The sequence below is a fragment of the Mizuhopecten yessoensis genome, unplaced genomic scaffold (assembly GCF_002113885.1).
Source record: "Mizuhopecten yessoensis strain PY_sf001 unplaced genomic scaffold, ASM211388v2 scaffold11165, whole genome shotgun sequence".
In the NCBI taxonomy this organism is placed as follows: Eukaryota; Metazoa; Mollusca; class Bivalvia; order Pectinida; family Pectinidae; genus Mizuhopecten; species Mizuhopecten yessoensis.
Window position 1 is genome coordinate 394,966 of NW_018408912.1, and position 21,540 is coordinate 416,505.

The following is a 21,540-nucleotide window of genomic DNA, read 5'->3' on the forward strand; positions in this document are numbered from 1 at the left end:
TTTATTAGAAAACCACTAATTAGGTAATAGTACATAGTTTTTTGTAGATTTTTATTATGCAACCAACTTGGTGTAAGGATACAAGCATTACAAGGAGAAATGCGTTCATAGAGCTATGAACGCAATCCGATTAGCGTCATTTTGAAGCTCCTCCTCCCACCTCGATTAAAATGAGACAACCGTTAGAATCAAACATTCTGACGACACAGACACTTCAATTTCGGAAATATATTTAGGTCAATAATAACTAAATATTTAGAATGTAAATATAAGGACTGAACGTTTTGTTTTTAATTTTCATGCCGGTATGAACGCAAATCGGTTACATACTGTACATACTTACCATGAAGCCCTAGTGCTGCCATTAATATGTCTGTAACCGAATTGCGTTCATACCGGCGTGACATTGAAAACACTTACGTCAATCCTTATGTCACTGATAGAATCAAGCTAAAGTAACGCAAGCAGATGAGAAACATGAAACGCCGAGGTAAACTGTCGTCAAGTCAAAAGTCTCGAGGGAAACTTTCAAGATACAGAGAAAAATAGATTTGAGAATCTCAAGGACAAATATAAAACGATGAAGAACTGGATAGTTTCTTAAACGCATCAATAATAACTTTAATGGGAAAGGGAAAGAAGTCAACTTTGATATCAGTATACAGCATAGAGAATAGTGTATAAAGGAATATCAGTAAACAGTATAGATGATAGTATATAAAGGAATATCAGTATACAGTATAGATGATAGTATATAAAAGAATATCAGTATACAGCATAGAGGATAGTGTATAAAGGAATATCAGTGTACAGCATAGAGAATAGTGTATAAAGGAATATCAATATACAGTATAGATGATAGTATATAAAGGAATATCAGTATACAGCATAGACAATAGTGTATAAAGGAATATCAGTGTACAGCATAGAGAATAGTGTATAAAGGAATATCAGCATACAGTATAGAGAATAGTGTATAAAGGAATATCAGTATACTGCATAGAGAATAGTATATAAAGGAATATCAGTATACAGCATAGATGATAGTATATAAAGGAATATCAGTATACAGTATAGATGATAGTATATAAAGGAATATCAATATTTAGCATAGAGAATAGTATATAAAGGAATATCAGTATACTGCACAGAGAATAGTATATAAAGGAATATCAGTATACTGCATAGAGAATAGTATATAAAGGAATATCAGTAAACAGCATAGAGAATAGTGTATAAAGGAATATCAGAATTTAGCATAGAGAATAGTATATAAAGGAATATCAGTAAACAGCATAGAGAATAGTGTATAAAGGAATATCAATATACAGTATAGATGATAGTATATAAAGGAATATCAATATTTAGCATAGAGAATAGTATATAAAGGAATATCAGTATACTGCACAGAGAATAGTATATAAAGGAATATCAGTATACTGCATAGAGAATAGTATATAAAGGAATATCAGTAAACAGCATAGAGAATAGTGTATAAAGGAATATCAGTGTACAGCATAGAGAATAGTGTATAAAGGAATATCACTAAACTGCATAGAGAGTAGTATATAAAGGAATATCAGTATACAGCATAGAGGATAGTGTATAAAGGAGTATCAGTATACAGTTTAGATGAAAGTATATAAAGGAATATCAGTATACAGCATAGACAATAGTGTATAAAGGAATATCAGTGTACAGCATAGAGAATAGTGTATAAAGGAATATCACTAAACTGAATAGAGAGTAGTATATAAAGGAATATCAGTATACAGCATAGAGGATAGTGTATAAAGGAGTATCAGTATACAGTTTAGATGAAAGTATATAAAGGAATATCAGTATACAGCATAGAGAGTAGTATATAAAGGAATATCGGGATACAGCATAGAGAGTAGTATATAAAGGAATATCAGTATACAGCATAGATGATAGTATATAAAGGAATATCAGTATACAGTATAGAGAATAGTGTATAAAGGAATATCAGTATACTGCATAGAGAATAGTATATAAAGGAATATCAGTATACTGCATAGAGAATAGTATATAAAGGTTATCTATGTCTAGTGTGTTATATTTGAGAACAGCTCTATCAATAGAGAATAGTGTATCAAGGAATATCAGTATACAGCATAGAGAGTAGTATATAAAGGAATATCAGTATACAGCATAGACAATAGTGTATAAAGGAATATCAGTGTACAGCATAGAGAATAGTGTATAAAGGAATATCACTAAACTGCATAGAGAGTAGTATATAAAGGAATATCAGTATACAGCATAGATGATAGTATATAAAGGAATATCAGTATACAGTATAGATGATAGCATATAAAGGAATATCAGTATACAGCATAGAGAGTAGTGTATAAAGGAATATCAGTATACAGCATAGAGGATAGTGTATAAAGGAGTATCAGTATACAGTTTAGATGAAAGTATATAAAGGAATATCAGTATACAGCATAGACAATAGTGTATAAAGGAATATCAGTGTACAGCATAGAGAATAGTGTATAAAGGAATATCAGTGTACAGCATAGAGAATAGTGTATAAAGGAATATCAGAATTTAGCATAGAGAATAGTATATAAAGGAATATCAGTATACAGAATAGAGAATAGTGTATAAAGGAATATCACTAAACTGAATAGAGAGTAGTATATAAAGGAATATCAGTATACAGCATAGAGGATAGTGTATAAAGGAGTATCAGTATACAGTTTAGATGAAAGTATATAAAGGAATATCAGTATACAGCATAGATGATAGTATATAAAGGAATATCAGTATACAGTATAGAGAATAGTATATAAAGGAATATCAGTATACAGAATAGAGAATAGTGTATAAAGGAATATCACTAAACTGAATAGAGAGTAGTATATAAAGGAATATCAGTATACAGCATAGATGATAGTATATAAAGGAATATCAGTATACAGTATAGATGATAGCATATAAAGGAATATCAGTATACAGCATAGAGAGTAGTATATAAAGGAATATCGGGATACAGCATAGAGAGTAGTATATAAAGGAATATCAGTATACAGCATAGAGAGTAGTATATAAAGGAATATCGGGATACAGCATAGAGAGTAGTATATAAAGGAATATCGGGATACAGCATAGAGAGTAGTATATAAAGGAATATCGGGATACAGCATAGAGAGTAGTATATAAAGGAATATCGGGATACAGCATAGAGAGTAGTATATAAAGGAATATCGGGATACAGCATAGAGAGTAGTATATAAAGGAATATCAGTATACAGCATAGATGATAGTATATAAAGGAATATCAGTATACAGTATAGATGATAGTATATAAAGGAATATCAGTATACAGCATAGAGAATAGTGTATAAAGGAATATCAGTATACTGCATAGAGAATAGTATATAAAGGTTATCTATGTCTAGTGTGTTATATTTGAGAACAGCTCTATCAGTCATTTTCTATGTTTAGGGTGTTATATTTGAGAACAGCCCTATCGGTCATTTTCTATGTTCAGGGTGTTATATTTGAGAACAGCCCTATCAGTCATTTTCTATGTTTATGGTGTTATATTTGTGAACAGCACTATCAGTCATTTTCTATTTTCAGGGTGTTATATTTGTGAACAGCCCTATCAGTCATTTTTTATGTTCAGGGTGTTATATTTGTGAACAGCCCTGTCAGTCATTTTCTATGTTCAGGGTGTTATATTTGTGAACAGCCCTATAACTCATTTTCTATATTCATTGTAGGATATTTATGAACAGCCCTATCAGTCAATTTCTATTATGCATTGTAGGATGTTTGTGAACATCCCTATCACTCTTTTTTTTCCAAATTTATGAGGCCTCTATTTTCATCTAAATCCATCTATACCTTGTTGCATATTTAACTGATAACACATAGCCGAGTTTTTCTGATTCAGTACTAAATTGAGCATTATTCAATCATTGACGGCCTCACACAATATTAAGCGGTAAGTACTGAAACTCGTATGTCACCCGTCCCCTGTACCTTCGGAATAGCACCATGGGGTTTTCATCGTATAGAGCTAAAATACAGCACATAAACTTACACAAAAAATGATCAAAAAGAAAACCTTTGATTCGCTATGACCATGTGGTCTTGTTTGATATGTTTGGCCTGTTAGATATGTTTGGCCTTGTTAGATGTGTTTGACCTGTTAGATATGTTTGGCCTTGTTAGATGTGTTTGACCTGTTAGATATGTTTGGCCTTGTTAGATGTGTTTGACCTGTTAGATATGTTTGGCCTTGTTAGATATGTTTGGCCCTGTTAGATAAGTTTGGCCTTGTTAGATATGTTTGGCCTTGTTATATATGTTTGGCCTCGTTAGATATGTTTGGCCCTGTTAGATAAGTTTGGCCTTGTTAGATATGTTTGGCCCTGTTAGATAAGTTTGGCCTTGTTAGATATGTTTGGCCCTGTTAGATAAGTTTGGCCTTGTTAGATATGTTTGGCCCTGTTAGATAAGTTTGGCCTTGTTAGATATATTTGGCCTTGTTAGATATGTTTGACCTGTTAGATATGTTTGGCCCTGTTAGATATGTTTGGCCTGTTAGATGTGTTTGACCTGTTAGATATGTTTGGCCTTGTTAGATGTGTTTGACCTGTTAGATATGTTTGGCCTTGTTAGATGTGTTTGACCTGTTAGATATGTTTGGCCTTGTTAGATGTGTTTGACCTGTTAGATATGTTTGGCCTTGTTAGATATGTTTGGCCTTGTTAGATATATTTGGCCTTGTTAGATATGTTTGGCCCTGTTAGATAAGTTTGGCCTTGTTAGATATATTTGGCCTTGTTAGATATATTTGGCCTCGTTAGATAAGTTTGGCCTTGTTAGATATGTTTGGCCTTGGCCTTGTTAGATATATTTGGCCTCGTTAGATAAGTTTGGCCTTGTTAGATATGTTTGGCCTTGTTAAATATGTTTGACCTGTTAGATATGTTTGGCCTCGTTAGATATGTTTGGCCTCGTTAGATATGTTTGGCCTTTTTAGATATATTTGGCCTTGTTAGATATGTTTGGCCTTGTTATATATGTTTGGCCTCGTTAGATATGTTTGGCCCTGTTAGATAAGTTTGGCCTTGTTAGATATGTTTGGCCTTGTTAAATATGTTTGACCTGTTAGATATATTTGGCCTTGTTATATATGTTTGGCCTTGTTAGATATGTTTGACCTGTTAGATGTATTTGGACTTGTTAGATATGTTTGACATGACCTGTTAGATATATTTGGCCTTGTTAGATATGTTTGACCTGTTAGATGTATTTGGACTTGTTAGATATGTTTGACATGACCTGTTAGATATATTTGGCCTTGTTATATATGTTTGGCCTTGTTAGATATGTTTGACCTGTTAGATGTATTTGGACTTGTTAGATATGTTTGACATGACCTGTTAGATATATTTGGCCTTGTTAGATAAGTTTGGCCTTGTTAGATATATTTGGCCTTGTTAGATATGTTTGGCCCTGTTAGATAAGTTTGGCCTTGTTAGATATGTTTGGCCTTGTTAGATATATTTGGCCTTGTTAGATATGTTTGGCCTTGTTATATATGTTTGGCCCTGTTAGATAAGTTTGGCACTCCTGGAGACGGGCTTATAGACTTACTTTGACACGTGTTTTTATTGGTTGTTTTCAGGCGATGTTGTGATAGCGTTTTTCGCCTGTTGGGCGCCTTTCCACTCCTGGAGACGGGCTAATAGACTTACTTTGACACGTGTTTTTATTGGTTGTTTTCAGTCGCTGTTGTGATAGCGTTTTTCGCCTGTTGGGCGCCTTTCCACTCCCAGAGATTGATGACTATATATGTCAAGCAGCACCAGTGGACAAAAGAACTATACACAGTCCAGGACTACCTGTTCTACATCTCAGGTGAGTTGATAGGTGAAATGATTACTATAGTACATTAAAATGTGCAGCCTGGGATAGGAGAGAAACAAACTGTAGGTAGGAGCTGCCAAATAACTCGTGTGTGTCTCCCATCCCGAAGTACGCTATCATTATGAAATATTTTACATAAACTGCTTATTGTATATTATACGTTTGACACTACAGTACATATGAGTTGATAGTTATATGAGAGCTAAGTTGATTGCTATATCACAGGTGAGTTGATTGCTATTCCACAGGTCAGTTAATTGCTATATCACAGGTGAGTTGATTGCTATATCACAGGTGAGTTAATTAAGTTTAAGTTTTATTCAAACTTTGGGCCATTTGGCCCATCAGTATACAAAACATTTTTTTAAACAAATCATGGACAATGTACAGAGGATGAAAACAATCATATTCCATTATAATACCCTTAATTTGTTTGCCTCATATATGAATTTTCCTAGTATACACAATTCTTTAATATTATGGACACTCAATAACTGGACGACTTTAAACACAGATGGTTTTTTCCAATAATAGCTTTTGATAAAACGAGATCTGAGATTTTGGAATTTAGAACAGACCAATAAAAAATGAAATTCGTCCTCTAATTCAGAGGGGGAGTTACACTGTTTACAATATCTACGTTCTCTAGGTATATTATTATACCTTCCAACTTCTATAGCTAAAGAATGGGTAGATGTACGTATTCGAGTTAAACAAATGCGATATTTCTTTGGTATATATTTTGTGAGGTAAAATTGTAATGTTTCTCCAAAATCTATTATATGTTTATACAATAAACATTTTGGAGAGTTTTCCACTGTGGCCCTTAGGGATTGTATGCCTTGATCAAAAATTCTTTGTTTTATCAATGGTAATAACAGATTTTGCTGAGAGATGCATGGATTAAACCAAACATCACTAAGACCTAGATTGTTTAATTCATCTCTTACTGCTATAGCCCAGTTGAAATCATTTCTACTACAACATTGTAATAAAAACCTATAGGAAGTTGATATAATACAATTTTCAGATTTTAATAATTTAAACCAATATTTTATCATTCTAATTTTTCTCATACAAACTAGAGGTAACCGTCCCAATTCAAGATATACCATGTTGTTATTGGCCGATTTCTTCACTTTTAGTAGTTTCTTACAAAAATGTAAATGTACATGTTCTATCTCTGGAGCTTTGTGCATACACCAAATTTCACTTGCATAGAAAAGGATACTGCTTACATATGTATCGAAAAGATGGAGCATAGTTTTTACATTTAAGTTTAATGATGAACACTTTGCAAATAATGCAAACATAGCTTTTCGTCCTTGGCTAGCTAATTGTTTTTGTATAGATGTGAATTTATTGTTGTAATTTAAAATAACACCTAGGTAAGGAAATTGATCCACACATTCAACCTTACTTCCTTTGTAATACCATTTTTCCTCATTATGCAATCTTCCACCTTTTCTAAAAACTACAATTTTTGTCTTTTCAGCATTTACAGTTAAATTCCATTCAGTACAATATTTTTCTAAATTATCAAGCATATCTTGGAGACCTTCTACAGTCTCGGAGAATAATACCAGATCATCAGCATATAGCATCAGATATAAACTGAGTTCCTCAAACTCATAACTACCCTTGCAATTTTGTATAAAATATGATTCAAAATCATTTATATACATAGAAAAAAATATCGGTGACAGAATTTCACCCTGTAATAATCCAACCCTGTTAAGAAAAAAATCTGACAACTTTCCATCTAATTTAACACAAGATTTAACATGAGAGTACATAGACCTTACAACTTGTAATAGCTTTCCTCTTATACCAAGTTTTGATAGCTTATTCCATAAATTTATTCTATTTACCATATCAAATGCTTTACGAAAATCGACAAAGCAACAATACAATCTTTTCTTATTAATAAATGATTTGGATATAATAGAATGTAAACAAAATATAGCATCTACTGTACTAAGACCAGGTCTAAACCCAAATTGAGCATCAGTTATTACATCATATGTTTCTGACCATTTTAAAAGTCTATTGTTTAAAACAGAAGTGAATAATTTTCCTAAACAACTTACTATACTTATACCTCTAAAATTGTTAGGGTCAGTTAGGTCACCCTTTTTATGTACCGGTGTAATTACAGCAACTGCCCAATCAGCAGGATAGAGACCAGAGTCCAATATATTGTTAAAAAGTTTACACAAAATAGGTAATAAAATATCCCTCCCTACCAATAAACTTTCATTTAAGATGCAATCTATACCATGGGATTTTCCCTTCTTTAAATTACTGATTGCTTTGCAAATTTCATCAATAGTAATTACTTGGTCCAATTCTTCATATAGTGGTACTTCATCTGAATGATTGTGAGATTGATCAGGTTCTTGATCAGAGTTATCGTTCCTGGCCAAATTTTTGAAGTGCTCAAATAAAACTTTCAATTCAATATCTGGTTTCTTGGACTTGGTTGCAGTGAAATTTCTGTAAAATTCCTTAGGATTGTTAAATCTCATGTATTCAAGCATGTCGCCTTCACACTTTAAGTACATTCTTTTTTTCATAGATTCTTTTAATTTATAGTTCCTTTTCTTCTCCACAAGCAGAGCATGATTAAATACATTTTTTTCCTTATTGAAGTTATACAGAGCTGATTTGTACAAGTTGTACAAAGTTTTCAATTCCATATCAAACCATGGTTTATCAGTATTAAAATTGATTAACCCATCTCGGCATGTATAATTATGGTTATCTTGATTGGCATCACAATATTTAGTTAATTTTACAAGGAAAGGTTCCATAGATTTCATCAGTATTTCAGTAAAACTACTCACACTAGTGTTAATATCAGACTGACTAACAGCATCAGGGATGGTTACAGCAACACATAGGTTCTCCTGATTGTCAGACAACAAATTTAAAAAACAATCCTTAAAATCATCATTCCATTTGTATAATGGTTTACGCTCACCACTTTCAGTAACCTCATGTGTAACAGTGTGATAAATCTGACATTTTAATTGAATATGCAAAGGAGCATGGTCAGAAAATACATTAAAATTTGAAATTATAAATTGTTCCAGAATATTAAATAATGAATCTGTAATTATACAGTAATCTATAGTACTCATGCCGTTGTGTCCATAGTATGTAAAATCATTAGAATATCCTTGTTGGTCTCTTCCGTTACATATACACATATTACATGATTTACATAGCTGTATCAGGCGATTACCAAAAGTGTTAATTACTACATCTGGGTTATGCCTGATTTTTAAACCGTCATCAGGTTCATAATTTATTATATTGGAGAGGCAATTTTTAATACTGGAATGAATTACATCATTCTGGATATAATCAGGTAGGATACCTGTACGACTATTAAAATCTCCAACCATCATAATGTCCCCGAGGGAACTATAATTTACAATACCATTTTCAAGTTCAAAGAAAAGGTCACAGTTGTACATGTTATAATATACAGAACTAGAAGGTGGCATGTAAACACATGCTATATATAAATCATTTTGGTTATCAATAAGGGTTTTCGATACCTTTAACCATATGATTGAATCATATATTGATTCAATTACAGATACATAATTTACAAACACGTTTTTAACAAGAATAACCATCCCACCACCTTGAGATCCTACAACTAGTAATCTAGGGTAAATATAACACGAAAACCCCTCAATTGATAAAGAATAATCATTGGGTATCCAACATTCAGATAGAAAAATCAAGTCATATGTCTTGATATAATTTAAAAAACTTATTGTCTTTAACTTATTGTCAAGTCCACCGTTTATGTTCCATGATAGAACTTTGAGATTCTGGGGCGTGTCCCCACACTCCACATTGTCCTATGAAACAGGATGATGTCCACGACCGACATTTCCTCGTCCACTTCCTCGTCCACGACTAGCTTTGCCTTGACCACGACTAGCTGTTCCTTGGCTGGCTCTGTTACCATGATTACTTGGCTTAGGGATGGCTCCACCAGTGTCCTTGGTAGTGGTCGCTATTACTGTAGGCTCGGTGTACAAAATACCATCAATGTACAACTTTTCACGCACAAAGTATGCCTTCTTTCCCTCGTCCCGAGCACTCTTACATGCTGGCCAAAGCCTCCTCCTAGTCTCACGAACTTCCCAGGGGAATTGTTCTGTTATGCGAAATTTAGATCCTTTCAACTTTTTGGGTGCTAATTGTTTAATTTTTTCTTTTTGGTCACGCCTTTTAAACCTTGCGACTATAGGCCTGGCCTTACCTTCCGCTTTATGTCCGACCCGATGAGCACGCTCTACATAGGTCTCCTCGCGTACCTCCAGTTTTTCTTGTACAACACGTATAACCTTGTTTACACAGTCTTCTGTAGGTACTCGTATGTCATCTTCGACTTTAAAGTCTTCACCATCCGACTCATCAATACCAAAAAAGAGGAGATTGTCTCTCATGGAGCGACATTTCAACTCTAATATGTCACTTGCCACTGAATCCATGTTGACCTGAATACCAGTGACATCCTGTTTGACTCTGTAATGCTGATGCTCCTCAAAAGAATTGTTTAGGAAAGACTGTGATTTCTCCAACTCGTCCATTCTTAGTTTTAGGATATTCATATCTTCATTAATTCCAGATACAGATTTTTCAATATTGTCTAGCTTGGCCAATTTACTGGTGAGAGTATCCACTTTAGAAATTAATGACTTGGCCCACGCCGGGGTGGTTTCGTTGGTAGGAGCGGGGTTTTGAGGACTGGTCATAGTATAATTACCACATTGCTGATTACCGTGTGCCGGAGGATAGTTAAAATGTGAATTCATATTCATAAATTGAGGACTGGTGGCGTTGTTGTACCATTGTTGAGTGTTCATAGGTGTCCCCATAGGCATACATGGCAAACCTGGCTGATTGTCCATCATAGGCTGAACTGTAGTGTAACCGCACGTGCTATTACGACTAGTGAGTGGCTAATTGCTATATCACAGGTGAGTTAATTGCTATATCACATGTGAGCTAATTGCTATATCACATGTGAGCTAATTGCTATATCACAGGTGAGTTGATTGATATATCACAGGTTAGTTGATTGCTATATCACAGGTGAGTTAATTGATATATCACAGGTGAGTTGATTGCTATATCACAGGTGAGTTGTTTGCTATTTCATAGGTGAGTTGATTGCTATTTAATTAAGTTTCAGTTATATTAGTTATATTAATAGCAATAGTAAACGTGAAATAATCACTGTATGTCATCACGCCCCTACGTAGGTGCCTCATACCCTATTATTTCGGTATTGTTGTATTTATCCTTCCACAGTATATTACATGTCCACCGTGTTTTTTAAACTAAAAGTCACAACCCAATTTGATAACAGAAATAAATGAAAATCACAGGATCTTATCAAACATCTGTATGGAATTTTACCTATAAAATACAGGGTAGCTGTAATCATTAATTTTACCTATAAAATACAGGGTAGCTGTGATTATTCATTACCTATAAAATACAGGGTAGCTGTAATTATTAATTTTACCTATAAAATACAGGGTAGCTGTAATTATTAATTTTACCTATAAAATACAGGATAGCTGTAATCATTCATTACGTATAAAATACAGGATAACTGTTATTATTAATTTTACTTATAAAATACAGGGTACAATATGTAGCTGTAATTATTGATTTTACTTATAAAATACGGGGTAGCGGGTATCTGTAATTACTAATTTTACCTATAAAATACAGGGTAGCTGTAATTATTAATTTTACCTATAAGATACAGAGTAGCTGTTATTATTAATTTTTATCTATAAAATACAGGATAATAATGATAATTTACAACATTTATATAGCGCTCTATATAATTTGAAAATAACTCTAAAGTGCTTTACAACATATGGATAATAGCATAAGTTATAACTGTGAAACAAAAACAATGGCTTACAATAACTTTTATACATTAAGAAAGCAGATAATCATCGCAACGTGCACATCAATGAATAAATCAAGGGTGTTATTTACATGACGTCTTTGCAAAGTGCCTAAAATGCAGACGTGAAGAGGTGAGTTTTGATGTCCCTCTTGAATTTGGCCAAGGGCTTATGACTTTCTAATAGCAGATGGTAAGCTATTCCACAACATGGCCGAAACCCTCCCAAAGCATCGGTTTCCATAGGTCGCAGTACGAGATTTTGGGAACACAACAATGATTCTGACTCCGACCGCAGTGATCGTGACGGCTGATACAGGGTAACAAGCTCCTGTGGGTACTGGGGAGCTGTTCCATTCAGTGCCTTGTATGTGTACACCAGATTTTTGTACTGCGACCTGTATCGTATAAGTAACCAGTGCAATGAGTATAGCACGGATGTGATGTGCTCTCTCTTTCGAGTACGAGTAACCAGTCGTACTGCAGTGTTCTGGACCCTCTGCAGACGACTAGTTAGTTTGTCAGATATACCACAGAGCAGGGCGTTACCATAATCCAACCGAGAAGTAACAAGTGAATGCACCAAAATCTTGCATGCATCTGCAGTTATACACTGCCGAATACAGCCGATGTTCCTGATCTGGTAGTAACAGGATTTGACAATAGCGTTCGCTTGTTTCTCCATGTTCAGTGAACTATCAGAGTATACCCGTAGGTTTTTAAAAGCTGGGTCAGTCTCTATATTTCTGGTACCGACCTCGAGCTGGAGAGCCATTGTTTGCTAACACTTTGGGGTAAAAGACGATTAATTCCGTCTTTTCCTGGTTAAGATTTAGCATGTGGACGTTCATCGAGGTACTGATAACTCTCAGAAATGCTTCCAGATTTTCTGAAATTGTATCCCAACTGTCCTGTGGTTTGATGACCATGTACAATTGTGTGTCATCAGCATAGCAATGATAGCGAAGGCTATGGCGACGACAAATCTCTCCAATCGGTTTCGGGTGCAGGCAGGTAAGACTGTATCCAGCATAGTGCGGTAAGAGTACGCCGTATGCCATGGTTGATGACGTCAAATGCAGCAGATAAGTCCAGCATGACAACCACCGCTCTGCACTTGTTATCCAATGCAGAAGCTATGTCATTATGTTCACGTAGGAGGGTCGTCTCAGTAGAGTGTCCCATGCGGTAGGCCGATTGCAGGGTGTCATGGAGACTGTTTGCATGGAGATGAACCTCTAAACGCCGGGACACAACCTTCTGCAATATCTTTGACAGAAAAGGCAGATTTGATCCTGGGCGGTAGTTCTTCAAATTCTCCTTGTGCATTCCAGGCTTCTTCAACAATGGTCTAACATGTGCCTTCTTGAAACACAATGGAACCGTTGACTCAGCCAATGATTTGTTCATGAATGTAATAATTCATTTTACCCATATAATACAGGGTAGCTGTAATTATTCATTACCTACAAGATACAGGGTAGTTGTAATTATTAATTTTACCTATAAAATACAGGGTTGCTGTAATTACTAATTTTACCTATAAAATACAGGGTAACTGTAATTAATCATTGCCTATAGAATGAATAAAATTATATAGTTATTACAACTAGGCTCAGTACTGTAAAAAAAAAGTACAGTCAGAAATTGCCTTAATACATGCTAACATCGGGTGATGTAGTGGTGGTGCTATGTATTTTATGTAAAAGTTTTATTACCGAGTCATGGTTTTTTAATATGACTATAATCACCAGTACGGATTTTACGACATCCCCGTGTAGTATTATTTGGCATTGACTGTGATAGTAAAACCTTGTCTACAGAAGTACGTCTGAACCAGTTCTGTTAGCGTGTTCTACGTAATGTGTCGAGTAGCGTTTGATAGCTATGTACAGTCATAGAAGTACATCAAGACTGGAAAGAATTTCAAGAATATTCTTGTTTCGTAATTTTAGGGAGAGAAAGCACGGGATTCGTAGCTCTGGTATGTTCGAGATAGTTCTACAATAAAAGAGTCTAATACTAAAAAGGGATTAATTATTGCCTCGACAGTTTTTTGGATTTTCAGGTTTTCGCTGTATCACCTCTCCTTCTCACTCTTTCATCAATAAAAGGCGAAGTGAATAACGAGCTGTCCATACCCGTATCTAAAGTTGTTTATAGAAGAGAAAGTTTATTCCGCGATGAACTGACTTTGCGATAAGTATAAGTGATATAGTTAACTATGTTATTTTCCTATTGGTACTATTTGTTAGGTCCAGCCTGATGAGAAACCTTGGTAATAATTGTACAGACGTGTCTATGCATGGACACTTATTGTGATGTAATGGTACAATGTGTTGTACACACACAACAGAGCTGTAGGCAATGTAGATAGATGTGTTCCAATTAAGCAATGTGTTCTCTTCAACGAGGACATAGACCAATTGTTCACACTGGCCAGACACAATGATATAGGTCTGAGCCTATATCAGAATGTTTTTTTCCCTGTGGAGCACGCTATCCCTTATATTTTGTTTCCGCTAACCTTCCGTACCATGTCTGTCGAGCAGTGGTACAGGGTCTAGTGAAATTGTTCCCCCTGCGTCACTCATAACACCTAATTGTTGGTGGGAAGACGTTATTACATGTAAATAGATAAACTAAGATACAAAGGAGGGTTAGAATGTCAGTGCCAATTTAAATTAAACGGTTGTTTAGTGTTTCCTGTTCATGTTTCTACCAGAGTAATTGTTACTGGGTCAGAAAGCAGGGCTGGAAAATCGATGGAGTTTGCAAAGTCCTGCAAAAGTAGGTATAGTTTTTAGGTAAAGAATAACAACATACATTGTTTCGCGTTTGTTATGTTAGTTTCCCCGATATTACGTGTTGGGGTGAGATTTGATTGTAAAAGGTCCTGCGTTAACGTAGATAAGCTGATACGAAGGTTTTGAATATTCATTGGGGAAAAAAGCAATACAATTCAAAACTCACCATTTGACAACACTATTTGCTCAGTGTTTAGTAAATGTGTATTCCTTAACAATGCTGTTAATTCTTATTTATATGCGTTCAGATTCCATGGCCTTTGTCTATGATATAATCTTACTTGGTAGATATTTACCAACGTGTGTTCTGATTCCCAGGCCTTCGTTAGAAGACGTTATGATATTATCTTACTTGGTAGATACTTACCAACGTGTGTTCTGATTCCCAGGCCTTTGTCAGAAGACGGTGTGATATAATCTTACTTGGTAGATATTTACCAACGTGTGTTCTGATTCCCAGGCCTTTGTCAGAAGACGGTGTGATATAATCTTACTTGGTAGATATTTACCAACGTGTGTTCTGATTCCCAGCCCTTTGTCAGAAGACGGTATGATATTATCTTACTTGGTAGATACTTACCAACGTGTGTTCTGATTCCAAGGCCTTTGTCAGTAGTCGTTATGATATTATCTTACTTGGTAGACAGGCGCGTAGCTACCATGTAAGCCAATAAGCCCGGGCTTGCACATGATTTTGACAAGTATAGGTTTTCATGACGGTTTTTTTCTTGCTGATACTATAAAGTGGAGTTTAAGTTTTGAATATATAGTATACATATGTAATTCCTCAGAAATGATACATTGTTAATAGTTAGTACAAAAATGTATGAAGTTTAGAAATGTCCATTGCATTAATGGACAGTTCCAGGCGGAACTAAACTGCTCGATTGAGTAAATTGAGAAACTCACGCCCAGCGCAAACGACTCCGAGTATGGCACAGTGGACACAGAAAATCAATGTTTTTTTGTTTTGTTTTATGAAAAGATCAATTTGGGGCACATTCGGCCACCCCGAATGCAACTGATATTGTGCCAAGTGACGTCCCTATTGATAACGTCACCTAGTTGCCACAAAAATAATATTTTTACGTCGCAAAAATTAAGTATTTTTTTCTTTGTATTCACTGATTTGTTCTGGCCTTATTTTCCAACAGAATTGAATGAAATTCCATACACTTATTAGTAAATTGACTTCTCTATCCTTCATGCCATACTTGCCCTGGTAGGGGCCAGATTTACCTTAGGGCGGGGCCCGTCCGGCCCCCAATTCTATCGACCTAAAAAGTCCAATAATTCCCAAAATATGGTTTTGTTTACGATTTGGTAATTAGTTTATGAAAGACAATACATTTCTTTTTTAAATGACATACATATGAACATGCATTTCAACAGTATAGTACATGCCTTCCATAACGTCTTGGAAAAAGAAAAGGGGCCGTGTTTGCCCCGGTCCCCCCTACACATGTATTATACATGTGTAGGGGAGACCGGGGCAAGTCCGGCCCCTTTTTTAAAACTATATTATAGTTTACAACATATCATTATCTCAGACATCAGGACGTGGGAAATGGCTCCTGAGACGTTCTAAAAAACAAAATTGTCATGGGGGAGACCCCCCAGACCCCCCTTACGGGAGGGGGAAGACCCCCTCCCGTACCTTCCCCCTGCTCGTGCTTCGGGGGGGGGGGGCTGCCTTCGGCGGGCCCCTGTCGGGGCTTACACATGGTAAAGGGGCTAGCTACGCGCCTGGTAGATACTTACCAACGTGTGTTCTGATTCCCAGGCCTTTGTCAGAAGACGGTATGATAGTATCTTACTTGGTAGATACTTACCAACTTGTGTTCTGATTCCCAGGCCTTTGTCAGAAGACGGTATGATATTATCTTACTTGGTAGATATTTACCAACGTGTGTTCTGATTCCAAGGCCTTTGACAGAAGACGGTGTGATATTATCTTACTTGGTAGATATTTACCAACGTGTTTTCTGATTCCCAGGTCTTTGTCAGAAGACGTTATGATATAATCTTACTCGGTAGATATTTACCAACGTGTGTTCTGATTCCCAGGCTTTTGTCAGTAAGCGTTATGATAGTATCTTACTTGGTAGACACTTACTAACGTATGTTCTGATTCCCAGGCCTTTGTCAGAAGACGTTATGATATTATCTTACTTGGTAGATATTTACCAACGTGTGTTCTGATTCCCAGGTCTTTGTCAGAAGACGTTATGATAGTATCTTACTCGGTAGATATTTACCAACGTGTGTTCTGATTCCCAGGCCTTTGTCAGTAAGCGTTATGATAGTATCTTACTTGGTAGATATTTACCAACGTGTGTTCTGATTCCCAGGTCTTTGTCAGAAGACGGTGTGATATAATCTTACTTGGTAGATACTTACCAACGTGTGTTCTGATTCCCAGGTCTTTGTCAGTAAGCGTTATGATAGTATCTTACTTGGTAGACACTTACTAACGAATGTTCTGATTCCCAGGCCTTTGTCAGTAGTCGTTATGATATTATCTTACTTGAAAGATATTTACCAACGTGTGTTCTGATTCCGAATACGCAAAAAGAAAGAGATATGCTAAAAGGTATGCACAAGGAAAATGTCGCTAAAACACTGTTAAACTGTTTAAAGGTTCACCGGTGTTCTGGATGTTGTTTAACATCGAATTATTCAATTTTAAGGTGAAGGTTACCAATTTACCAATCGCAAAGATAAGTTGGAGTATTGCCCCTTATACACAGATGGCGAAGTAACAAAACATATAAAACCGTTGATTGTACTTTTTTCCCCACACCCACTGACATCCTGATCGAAGTCTTGTACATACAGTATGTGAAGACTCGAGGTATGACCCATGTATTCCTAATCCACTAGTCACGTGCCGAAGCCTTATACATACAGTATGTGAAGACTCGAGGTATGACCCACGTATTCCTAATCCACAAGTCACTTGCGGCCAGTAAGACAGGAATTATAAGAATAGGAGCTATAATCAAGACATAAATCAGACATTCAACACGGGATCAAATATATATAACACTGTGTCATGTGCGTTCTGTGTTTATGTTCAGTAAACGTTTTATAATTTAGGCGCTCGATATGTGTGTTTATATACCAACTTTTACTATTTCAGGTGTTCAATATGTGTGTATATAGTATTTCAGGTGTTTAGTATGTGTGTTTATATACCAACTTTTACTATTTCAGGTGTTCAATATGTGTGTTTATAGTATTTCAGGTGTTTAGTATGTGTGTTTATATACCAACTTTTACTATTTCAGGTGTTCAATATGTGTGTATATAGTATTTCAGGTGTTTAGTATGTGTGTTTATACTATTTCATGTGTTCAATATGTGTGTATATACTATATCAGGTGTTCAATATGTGTGTGTATACTATTTCATGTGTTTTATATGTGTGTACATAATACACCAACAGTGAATGACCTTTTTTTCAGGTGTTAAATACATTTGTTTATATACTTACTGTAAATGTGATCTTTTTCAGGTGCCTTGTACTTCTTCAATTCTACAATCAACCCAATCTTGTACAATTTGATGTCTAAAAAATACCAACAAGCTTTCAAGCGGACTTTGTGTAACTGTACCAGAATGAAGGAGTACGATATCAACACTAGTTTCCAGGGTTCTAACAGCCCGAACAGGGAACGAACACAGCACATTCACTACTGTAGGATATCGAAAATGGATAAATCACACGCACACGGACCGGTGTCGGCCGCAGTAGATGCTTCTTTGTGATCACTGCGCAAGCGCAATGACGTCAATGTTGTCATGCTGATTACTGCGTCAGAAATAGTTGATATTATGTATATTATAGTATTATACTCTATTGGTTCATACAGATTTATTCTAAGATTATTTAATGTGATTTATGACATGTATGTAGTAAATATCCCAGGTGTGTAACATACGGTTCGATATATCACAAGTATACTAGTAGTAAATACCCCAGGTGTGTAACATACGGTTCGTTTTATCACAAGTAGTAAATACCCCAGGTGTGTAACATACGGTTCGTTAAAAATCCCGAAATGGTTAGTACCTACTTAAGAAATCACGTTAATAATCGTGATAAGTTAAACAAATTTGTAAGATCTCATGTAAATTCTCGGAGTTGAGACGTCATTTACTATGACAACTCAATAAAAGAAATGCACATAAAGGCCGCTGTCGAAAAAATGATTAACAATATAATAGTATATGTTCTGTCCGCCATTTTCAGTTTGCTTTGAGACCGGTTTCATTGACCTTTGTTAGCGAAATCACTTGTAAAAAGGATTTTTTTCAATTGAATATTTCCGAATACGGTAACACGAGTAAGAGCATTTTGTTTAAGTTCCTTTTTAGCTCACCTTGGGACGCCTTCTTCTCTGGAACTAAGAGATGGATATCAACCACATTTGACTGGAAGCATCCCTATGTGGTGGGGATTCAAAATTGTACAAATGGTGGGGCTGACCCCCCAGGGGCTGAGGGGCGGGGCAAAACGGGGGCAATTTGGCTATATAACTATAATCTACACCATCTGTAGACCCGTGCCATGGATATCGATCATGTTTGGTTTATAACATGGAAATGGTGGAGATGACCACTGTTTAACCATATATATACAATTGCTAGGTATAAAGAGAAGAATGCACATTTGCTTGCAGGATGGCTCTAGGGTCTGGCCCCACATTTGGAGACAAAGTCCCTGGGTCATTACTTTGAAACGGTTAAGATCCCCACCCTCTGGGCCTCTTGTTATAACTAAGAATGTGTATAATATATTGAATTTTTCAGGTATTGTATTATTAATTAATGATCAATGTAGTTTGATTACTGTATGTCAGTCTAAGAACCACTAAACTGGTAACAAAAGCTAATAAAGAACACTTCCTTGATATCAAATGTTGTATTATTTGATTTCAAATAGCGTTAGGACAAGTATATAATGAAGGTATGTGATACCTTATACGTTTATTTGTGCTTATTGTTAGTTACCTCCCTTGCACATATATTTTGTTATTTATGTTAGTGCTATCGCCATTAAAAAGCTGTATTAAGCATTATCTGTACATGTGTGTATTCTATTGTACATTTACTTGTGTTGTCAGTTAAATTAGTCTAATTTTTTCTGTGATTAAAAATACTTCACACATTTTTGTTTAGTAGTTAAAAAAGTTCAATAACTCCATACATTTTCAAAACTACTTTTTTAACAAGACCATATGTCTTTTAAAGGTGATATGACGATTGGGTGTGATATGACCATTGGATGGATGACTTGTATAGGTGATATGATCATTAGATGGATGACTTTTATAGGTGGTATGACCATAAGACGGATGACTTGTATAGGTGATATGACCATTAGACGGATGACTTGTATAGGTGATATGACTATTAGACGGATGACTTGTATAGGTGATATGACTATTAGACGGATGACTTGTATAGGTGATATGACCATAAGACGGATGACTTGTATAGGAGATATGACCATAAGATGGATGACTTGTATAGGTGATAGGACCATTGGATGGATGACTTGTATAGGTGATATTACCATCAGATGGAGGACTTGTATAGGTGATATGACCATAAGATGGATGACTTGTATAGGTGATATGACCGTTGGATGGATGGATGACTTGTATAGGTGATATTACCATCAGATGGAGGACTTGTATAGGTGATATGACCATTTGATGGATGACTTGTATAGGGGATATGACCATTGGATGGATGACCTGTATAGGTAAATATGACCATTGGATGGATGACCTGTATAGGGGATATGACCATTGGATGGATGACTTGTATAGGTGATATTACCATCAGATGGAGGACTTGTATAGGTGATATGACCATTGGATGGATGACCTGTATAGGGGATATGACCATTGGATGGATGACCTGTATAGGGGATATGACCATTGGATGATGACTTGTATAGGTGATATGACCATTAGACGGATGACTTGTATAGGTGATGTGACCATTGGATGGATGACCTTTATAGGTGATATGACCGTTGAATGATGACTTGTATAGGTGATATGACCATTAGACGGATGACTTGTATAGGTGATATGACCATCAGATGGAGGACTTGTATAGGTGATATGACCATAAGATGGATGACTTGTATAGGTGATAGGACCATTGGATGGATGACTTGTATAGGTGATATTACCATCAGATGGAGGACTTGTATAGGTGATATGACCATAAGATGGATGACTTGTATAGGTGATATGACCGTTGGATGGATGGATGACTTGTATAGGTGATATGACCGTTGGATGGATGGATGACTTGTATAGGTGATATGACCATTAGATAAATGACTTGCATAGGTGATATGACCATTAGATGGATGACTTTTATAGGTGATATGACCATAAGACGGATGACTTGTATAGGTGATATGACCATTGGCTGGATGGATGACTTGTATAGGTGATATGACCATAAGACGGATGACTTGTATAGGAGATATGACCATAAGATGGATGACTTGTATAGGTGATAGGACCATTGGATGGATGACTTGTATAGGTGATATTACCATCAGATGGAGGACTTGTATAGGTGATATGACCATTGGATGGATGGATGACTTGTATAGGTGATATGACCATCAGATGGAGGACTTGTATAGGTGATATGACCATTGGATGGATGACTTGTATAGGTGATATGACCATTAGATGATGACTTGTATAGGTGATATGACCATTGGATGGATGGATGACTTGTATAGGTGATATGACCATTAGATGGATGACTTGTATAGGTGATATGACCATTGGATGGATGACTTGTATAGGTGATATGACCATTAGATGG

General features: G+C 35.7%; 1 protein-coding gene across 1 annotated transcript in view; it reads left to right on the plus strand.

The window, feature by feature from the left end:
• Positions 1-19,116, plus strand: part of LOC110467193 (neuropeptides capa receptor-like) — a 157,829-nt gene extending 138,713 nt beyond the window's left edge. The window contains exons 3-4 of the mRNA XM_021524177.1: positions 5,773-5,904; positions 18,191-19,116. Coding sequence (XP_021379852.1) covers positions 5,773-5,904; positions 18,191-18,444 — 386 coding nt within the window. The 3' untranslated portion in view covers positions 18,445-19,116. The remainder of the gene's footprint in view (positions 1-5,772; positions 5,905-18,190) is intronic.
• The last annotated feature ends 2,424 nt before the right edge of the window (positions 19,117-21,540 follow it).